The sequence below is a fragment of the Myotis myotis genome, unplaced genomic scaffold (assembly GCF_014108235.1).
Source record: "Myotis myotis isolate mMyoMyo1 unplaced genomic scaffold, mMyoMyo1.p scaffold_m19_p_6, whole genome shotgun sequence".
In the NCBI taxonomy this organism is placed as follows: Eukaryota; Metazoa; Chordata; class Mammalia; order Chiroptera; family Vespertilionidae; genus Myotis; species Myotis myotis.
The window spans coordinates 3077915-3087007 of NW_023416368.1; the positions used below are offsets into that span (position 1 = coordinate 3077915).

A 9093-nucleotide genomic window follows, 5' to 3' on the forward strand; every position below is an offset into this window, starting at 1 on the left:
CATAACTCTTCTATGCGATTTATCTACCTTAACTCACTGACAACCTACACCCAGCTCGGGAGTGCCGTACTATTAATACTTTCATTTCACAGGTAGGAACATGAGGCAGAGATCTCAAAATATTTCCTCTTGGTTCCTAACCTCTCTTCCAACAGTTCTGAGTAAGTGGATTGAGAGACACCATGAAGCAAAATGAAAAAAAAATGAAGAAGAATGTACCTACTTTAAGGTGGGTAGCTCTCAAAGAGCCAGCAAAAGGCTAGTTGCTGAACAATATGTAAAATAGCATACTGTAAGACAATAAAAACAGAAACCCCAAATAATGTCTCTTCTGTGGGGATACTTATATGTAAATATATAAAAAATATATGGACATATACATATATGTATTGGGTTTGTGTGCATATGATTGTATGCATATATGAGATGTAAAGTTTGTGCATATATTTCTATGTTCATGCATATGAATATATTTATATGTATGCATAAGTATGTGTTATAAATTTACATATGCATATATTTTTTAATTAAGTTTTTTTTTTTTTAATTTCAGAGAGGAAGGGAGAGAGAAATAGAAACATCAATGATGAGAGACAATCATCTGAGCCAGCAACCCAGGCATGGAACTGTGACCTCCTGGTTCATCGGTGGACGCTCAACCACTGAGCCAAGACCCTCTATCTATAGGTATATATTTATGTATGTACACACACGTCCCAACAGAAAGTACGTAGGACTTGGTGCCTGTGTTTTTATTGTCTTGCCGCATGGTATTTCACTTATTGATCAGTTAGTTGCTTACACATATATTTGTGTGTTAATAGAAAAACCAGGAGGACACCCAACAGATAAGCTGCTTACTTCTGGGGAGGGGAGAAAGACTGAGATTGGAGGCAATGGAGAGCCGAGAGTGGAGCGCGGGGTGCAGGCCGAGGCAGACCCGAGCATGGCGCTCCCCCAGACCCGCCACCCCGCCCAACGCCGCCCGAAGACCAGCCCAGGAGGGAGCCAGCGCCCGGGTGCGTCTGTGCTGGACCAACCAGCCTGCCCTCCCGGAAGGGGCGGAGCCTGCGGCAGGGCCCGCCCCTTACAGCGGCCAGCGGAAGGCCGGGGCGGGATTTCCGCTTCCCAAGGAGCTACTTCCGGGTTTGATGGCGAGCCTGGCAGGACCCGCGTGAGGCGGCGCTGGACTGGCAGACGGGGTGCGGCCGCGGGTGCTGGGGGGCAGCTCTGGGTCCGGGAGCGCCAAGCGGCGGGCGGCCCGGTTGGGGCGGTGCCTGCCATCGACTTGGCGGCAGAAGCTCGGACCGCAGGCGTGATGGCGAGCGGCCGGGGTGGATAGCCGAGCTGCGGGAACCGCTTGTGTACCGAGGGCGTCGGGGAATGTGTGTCCAACTCACCTCCGTTAACCGTTGAAAGGAACGGCCACGGCCGTCAGAAAATCCTCTCGCCTTGAAGCAGGAGAATAAGGGATGTCGGAGGCAGGCACTCCCACCAGGCTCAGAGTCACCCCGATTGGGGAAGGTGGCGTGTAGCGCCCGGCAGCTGGAATCAAATCTCCCAGGAGCGAAGACCTGATGGTCAGAGATCACCGAGGAGAATGACAGTGTTGGGTCATGTTAGACATGAGCAGAGCAAGGCCGATGGTCCAGTTACCGAAACGCACCAGGTGCCTAGCCAGGGGCAAAACGGGAACCTCACCCCCAGGTAGCCTGTCCCGCCCTATCGTCTCACTGGTTTGGACCCCTGGTCTGTCTTTCATAGCGCTGCTCAGGCGGTTCAGACACCCTGACCTTTTCCTCCCTAAGGACAACATCTAGGCCTCAGTTGTATTTCAGCTCCAGGCCCAGAAAAGCACCAAAGCAAGACAAGTGAGGCTGTGGCTGCCTTGGGACCAGCTGCATTGACGACCCTAGGGCGGCCCTGGCACCCGCCAATCAGTGGAGACCAGGACCCTGAAAGAGCACACCTGGGAAGCTGGTGAATATCCTATTAAGACCCTCCCCTAAGATTTCTGCCTGCAAGAAAGAGATACATATGCTCAGGACAAAGGACCGAGTGCCTGCTCTCCCTCCAAGGAGCACACGGGTGCGTTCTCTTCCCCCACAGGCATGTATCCCCTTAAGCTCTATCAGCGGTTCTCAACCTGTGGGTCGCGACCCCTTTGGCGGTCAAACGACCCTTTCACAGGGGTCGCCTAAGACCATCCTGCATATCAGATATTTACATTACGATTCATAACAGTAGCAACATTACAGTTATGAAGTAGCAACGAAAATAATTTTATGGTTGGGTCACAACATGAGGAGCTGTATTTAAAGGGCCAGAAGGTTGAGAACCACTGTTCTATGCAATTCCTTGTTTCACTATTCTAAGTATACTAGAGGCCTGATGCATGAAAATTCATGCACTGGAGGGGGGTCCCTCAGCCTGGCCTGCCCCCCTCTCACAATCCAGGAGCCCTCAGGGGCAGGAGTCAACCCGGCGGTCAGGGGAAGGCAACACCCTCATCACACCTCTGCTGCTGTCACTGCTGGCAGCGCAAGCCTCGGCTGGCCCTGGTCAGCTGGGCAGCAGCCATCTGAGGCTTGCCTGCCCCTCAGGTGGGCCCTGGATGGCTGGGGGGGCTGAGTGTGGGTCCGGCCGCACCATGGGACTGCCACTCCCCCCTCCTCCACCCCCCCAGGTTGAAAGGACTGTGGGACTCCAGCAGGGCAGAGGGGACTGGGCGCCACCATCTTGTGGCTATGGGCACCTCCATCTTTGTGACGGTGATGGGCAATTTACATATTCCCTTTTAAAAAATATATATTTTATTGATTTTTTACAGGGAGGAAGGGAGAGGGATAGAGAGCTAGAAACATTGATGAGAGAGAAACATCAATTAGCTGCCTCCTGCACACCCCCAACTGGGGATGTGTCTGCAACCAAGGTACATGCCCTTGACTGGAATCGAACCGGGGATCCTTTAGTCCACAGGCCGATGCTCTATCCACTGAGCCAAACCGGTTAGGGTACATATTCCCTCTTTATTAGATAGGATTTTTGCTGCCATCATGGACCCAATAATACCCTTTGGCTCAGGGCTGTGTAGCTCTTCCCTTTGGCTACCCCATCTCCCATCCCTTTTTTCTTAAAAAAAATTCAGTTTTTCTTTAATCACCATCTGAAATGGCTATTTAGTCTGTCTGTCCACCACCAACTTTAACTTTTCAGGTAACAATTATAGATTGCTGTCCATAAATATGCCAATTCATTTCATCCTCTCTGCAACCTTGTAAGGTTAAGTGGTAGTAGAATCTTCTTTACAGAAGAACTGAGACACAGTTTAAATATTTTTTTGTTTGTTTGCTTAAAACCACAGCTAGTAGTAGTAGAATTCCCAGTAAACATTAAACTGGATACCGGGGTAATTCTTCGAGTTGTTTATAATATTGACATATTGGAGACACCTAATTTCTCTTCAGCTAGGGGAATGGCTAAATTAACTATGGAATATCCAGTTACAGAACACTATTGTAATACGAACGCAGAAAGTTCCCTAGGATGTATTTTGGAGTGGAGAATAAATGCAAGTTACAGAACAATATGTTTTTAGTCATTCTTTTTAAACCAAGCCTCTGCCAATGCTGTTTTATTGTGGTACAAATTTGTCTAGATGAATAAAAAAAGAACTGGAATAAACAGTGGTGAATAGGGGAGTGTTGGGGGGCAACATAGGGATTGTGAGAGTTATGGTAAAACAAAACTTTATCATTATTCATGAGATTTGTTGAGGGGGGGGTTTGTGTGGTCAGAAAAATTATATACTTTATATAATTTAAAATTTTACTAAAAATTGCATTTTTATCCTTTGAGCACCCACTCTGACATAAATGGCATTTGAATAATTTGAGAAATAAAATCCAGCCTTAAGGGGTGAAGATTTGAGGATTATGAGAATATGAACATAAAAATAAAGCATTCTCAGGGAATCCCAGAAGAGAACATAAAAAGTAATTTTAATCAGTGTAGTATTTCATTGTTTAGTCTTGGGGAGCTTAAAATAAATCGGTGTTACCCTAAAACTGCTCCAGGTCTACATTACAAGCTCAAATTGGATGGAAACTCGGAGGTACTAAGTATTCTTTCAAATATGCATCCTGATATTTTAGTTGAAATATTTTATAGCATAACTTTAGAAAATGGTCCTTATTGCTTATCAATATTAATGATTTGCTAAAATGGTTGTACAGTTTTGTAGCCCTGTATGAAAATTGTTGAACCAAAAAGTTTCTAACATCTCTTGCACATTCCTCTGGGGCTGAGGCCCCAGCATGTAAACGGTAAGTCCAGAGATTGAAATGGGAGTGATCCACTCTGATTGGCAGTAACCCCATGAAATTGCCATTTAAAATGTGTCAGCTGACCTAAGGAATATCAAGAAACAATTTGGGAAAAAAATGATTTGGAATTGGGATCCATTAGTTATTCACCGTATTCTGGAAAGTAAAGAGGAAAGCTGAAATAGATATACTCACCTGAAAAGTTCCTTTATATCTGGGACTTCCCTTTATATGGTGGGCAAGACCCCATTAGTAAAGGATTCTAATTCTGATGACATCACAACTGTTGCCTGGTAGTCAGACAGATCAACAGCATCTTCACAAGGTGTTGGCTTAGGTCATTCCTGACCCTGATAAGATGCTGAAATCGAGTTTAGCATATGTATTAATTATTGCTGTGTAAAAAATTACCCCAAACAAGCATTTATTTTCTACCACAGTTTCTGAGAGTCGGGAATCTGCGAGCACTGTAGCTTGTGTTTCTAGCTCAGTCTTTTTTTTAAAAAAATATATTTTATTGTTTTTTTACAGAGAAGAAGGGAGAGGGATAGAGAGTTAGAAACATCGATGGGAGAGAAACATCGATCAGCCACCTCCTGCACATCTCCTACTGGGGATGTGCCCGCAACCCAGGTACATGCCCTTGACCGGAATCAAACCTGGGAGACCCTTCAGTCCGCAGGCTGATGCTCTATCCACTGAGCCAAACCGGTTTGGCTCTAGCTCAGGCTTGAGTTTACAGTCAAGCAGTTGTCCTGAGCTGCAGTCATTAGGGTTCTATTGGGGATGAAGAATCTGCTCCAAACAACACTCCCCTCTTGTTGGCAGGACTCAGTTTCTCATCACATGGGCCTGCCATAAGCTGCTCACAAGAGCAAGGTGGAAGCCACAGTGTCTTTTGTCTTGTCTTGTTTATCCTCGGCGGAGGATATTTTTTTCCATTGAGTTTATTTTTTGAGAGAGTGGAAGGGACAGGGAGAGACAGAAACATTGATGTGAGACATCAATTGGTTGCCTCTCAGACCGGGATACAGTGTCTTCTAAACCAGAGACTTTCAACTGCCATGCCATGCAGCACATTGGTGCACTGCAAGAATTTTTGTCAGATGGCAAAAAATAAATTTCTTGATGTGCCACAGAATTTAGTAATTAGTTTATGTGTGCCATGAGATGAAAAAGGTTGAAAAATCGCTGTTTTAAACTAATCTTGGAAGTCTCATACCATCAATTTTCCATATGCTAATGATCATCTAAACCAACCTTAGCACATTGTGAGAGGAACCTTGAAAAGGGAAGCAGAGATCATTGGGGACCAGCTTGAAGGCTAGCAACCATGGTGTGGTACCATTTCCCAAACTCTCACTGATCATTACTAGTCACTGGTAATTACAGGATGGCTAGAACTGTAGTTGAAATAAAGGAAGTAGAGACTGTAGAATTAGAGAAAAACTGGAGAAGATTGGATCCCAGGTTCCTTAACATCAGATGAATACATACTCATGGAAGATGGTAAAATGTGTACAACTACAATTTTACACAATATGCAAAATTATTTTATTAGTTACCTTAGGAGGAATACCGGGAGTTTACTTTCAGACAAATTGGAGATGCTATTGAGTCATCCACGAGAGCAAGTCTGTGCTGCACAGATACATTGGGGAGTTGTCAGCTTACAGGCGGCCTGTAACGTGATAGGAACACATGTGGTTATCTTCCGAGAGAAGCAGCAGCACAAGAGCCCCACAGAACTGTCCATTGGAGAAGGAGCTACGGAAAGGGATGCTGAGCTGGAGGACGGGTAGAGAAAAACTAGAATTGTGTGACACCATAGAAACCACGAGAGGAAGCGGTTCCCTTCTTCTTCTTCCATTTTTATAGTGGCTGCAGGAGGTTTCATTGTGTGGGTGTTCCCTGACTGCTCTTTTATTTGGGATTTGGATTGATGTCAGTGCTTTTCTATTATACACTACACTTTGGCAGATATCCTTATAGGTTCATTCCCCCCTCCCCCCCCCCGTTGGTTATTTTTTTGGATATACTCCTCTATGTAGGTCCAAGAGTCTGCCTATTTATTTTTTATGGCTGAAAAATTGATTTATTGGTGGGTGTACGGTGGGGGCAGCACCGAGACTCTCACAAGTGCAGGGCTCGCCATTTGTCCAGAGGACCACGATTACGGATGTATTTGACCCCACAGCCATCTGGGATGAGGCGCTTCTCGGCCACCATGTCTTCAAACTCATCCGCATTAAACTTAGTAAAGCCCCACTTCTTGGAGATGTGGATCTTCTGGCGGCCAGGGAACTTGAACTTGGCTCTGCGTGGGGCCTCAGTCACGCGCTCCTTGTTCTGCAGCTTGGTGCGGATGGACATGATGACTTGGCCAATGTGGACTCTGGCCACTATGCCTTGGGGCTTTCCAAAGGCACCCCGCATGCCTGTCTGGAGCCTAGATTGGGGGCAGCATGAGTTCAGACATGCGTGTCCACCAGAAAGGGCTGTATCCAAGGTCCCTTAAGGCAACCCATACTAGCAACAGGTTGCGTACACTACCAAGGATGCTGCTGTTTGCAGCCATTGCACACCAGGAGTCTGCCTATTTAAAAGCTTTTACTCTAAGTTGCACACGTCTTCTAGAAAGAATGCCTTTTTATTCCAACCAGAATGAGTTTGCTTTTTTCTCCATTCTGGTGGTAGTGGAAAAGTGGTGAGAACTACATATTGCACACTGACATTTTTTTTTTCTTTTTCATACTGACATTTTTAATATTTGCAAGTGTGCCATTGTATGGGTGTTCATAATTTATTTATTTATTTTCACCAATTATATTGTCGTCTTGTTTTTGGTATTACAACTAGTACTATAATTAACTAGAAGCCTGGTGCACGAAATTCATGCACTTGAGGTGTGTGGGGGGGTCCCTCAGCCCAGCCTATGCCATCTCGCAGTCCAGGACCCCTTAGAGGATGCCCGACTGACAGCTTAGGCCTGCCGGTCTTCTGGCTGAGTGGCACTCTCCCTGTGGGAGTGCACTGACCACGAGGGGGCAACTCCTGTGTTGAGCATCTGCCCCCTGGTGGTCAGTGCATGTCATAGTGACCGTTCATTCTGCCATTCGGTCTATTTGCATATTAGCCTTTAATTATATAGGACTAGAGGCCCAGTGCATGAATTTGTGCACGGGTGGGGTCAGGGCTCATTGGGGGGGCTGGCCTGGGGGAGGGGATGCGGGAGGTTGGCTGTCTGGCCCCGCTCCCATTGGGCTGGTTGGACAGCCACAGTGGGTGTCATAGCGACTGGTCGTTCCAGTCATTCCAGTCATTCTGGTCACTTGGCTTTTATATATATAGATAGCTTTTTTGTTTAATATTTTTGCTTATTCTTAACCTGTCCCTTAGAATAATTCCCTGAAAGTGGGAATGATGAGTCAAAAGTGTTTGAATTTTTAAAGCTGTGGAAACATAGATAAATCACCCTCTAGAAAATCTGTGCTCTTCCTATCAGCAGGGCATGGAAAGGGATCTCCCTAATCTTTTACATTTGGGAGTTGTCCGTGTACATATGGTATTCCAAGGGATTGTCTGGAGAACTACACCTTTCATTGCTTCTATCAGGCTAAATGCACCCAGTATGTCTTTATATGAAAACTATGCGTAAATAAAATTATTGAATAATACCATTTTCTCACGTTGCACGTCAGATTTTGAGGCCCCCATATCTGAAAGGCTTGTATTCCAGCTATATTATCTGATCTGTGATCTAAGAATTAATTCCAATAGCAGTGTGTTGGGGACCAAGTGATAGCGACATCTCCGGGGGACAAAGAAGGAGGAGATTTAAGGCTAAGGGCTTCAAAAATCAATCCAGTGGCCATGGGGTCACTTGGAAAAGGCCTGTCTCAGGTTTGAAATAATTTCAGTTGAAAGTTCAGTTTCAAAGCCAGCAGAATTTTTGTTAGGTTGGATTCATTTTGGAATCTGGTTGGCATTTCCTGTGCGTGTGGTTTTTATTTGTTTCTTTCTTTATTTGCATTTCCCATTTTGTCTGGTTTCACGATTGACCAAATTAGGATCAGTTCTCTTTGACACGGGTCATTTTTCTTCTTTCCTTTTTAAAAAATATATTTTTAAGATCAACCAAAGGACTTACATGCATGCATATAAGCCTAACCAATGGGCACAGACACCAGGGGGGTGAGGGCATGAGTGGGGGTGGGTGGGGGGTTAATGGAGGGATAAGGACACATATGTAATACCTTAATCAATAAAGAAAAAGTATTTTTATTGACTTCAGAGAGGAAGGAAGAGGGAGACATTGAGCCCTTGACTGGAATCAAACCCAGGACTCTTCAGTCCGCAGGCAGACCCTCTATCCATTGAGCTAAACCAGCTAGGGCTGACACAGGTCTTGTAGATGCTTTTGGTTAAAAAAAAAAAGTGACAAATAGTCCCTGTTGTGTCTGCAAAAAGTAGATATTTGGGGTTAGAATCTGTGCAGAGAGCAATAGTGGTACCCGAGTCTTGGCGTGAGATAGGAGCGCTCTGATTCATGGAGGGTAGTCAGATCTCCAGGACATCGAAGAGGGGCCCCTGGGGGCTCGGGGGCGGGGGGGACCTCCCGCTGGCGTGGTGGGTACCCGGACGCCTGCGCCGGGGCCATCCTAGAGGGACCAGTCCACCCTGCCCTCAGGAAGGGGCGGAGTCCGCGGCAGGCCCCGCCCCAACGAGGCGCCCGGGAAGCAGGGGCGGGACTTCCGCTCAGGAGGGG

General features: G+C 46.1%; 1 protein-coding gene and 1 non-coding gene across 2 annotated transcripts; both read right to left on the reverse strand.

Moving 5' to 3' along the window:
• Positions 1 to 6443: 6443 nt before the first annotated feature.
• On the reverse strand, positions 6444 to 6777 carry LOC118658700 (60S ribosomal protein L10-like). Its single transcript, XM_036314258.1, has one exon. The coding sequence runs from the start codon at positions 6759 to 6761 to the stop codon at positions 6459 to 6461; it is 303 nt and encodes a 100-aa protein (XP_036170151.1). The 5' UTR covers positions 6762 to 6777; the 3' UTR covers positions 6444 to 6458.
• Positions 6778 to 6821: 44 nt separating this feature from the next.
• On the reverse strand, positions 6822 to 6951 carry LOC118659452. The gene has a single exon (XR_004968570.1). It is a non-coding gene; the product is annotated as a small nucleolar RNA SNORA70 (small nucleolar RNA).
• Positions 6952 to 9093: the final 2142 nt, after the last annotated feature.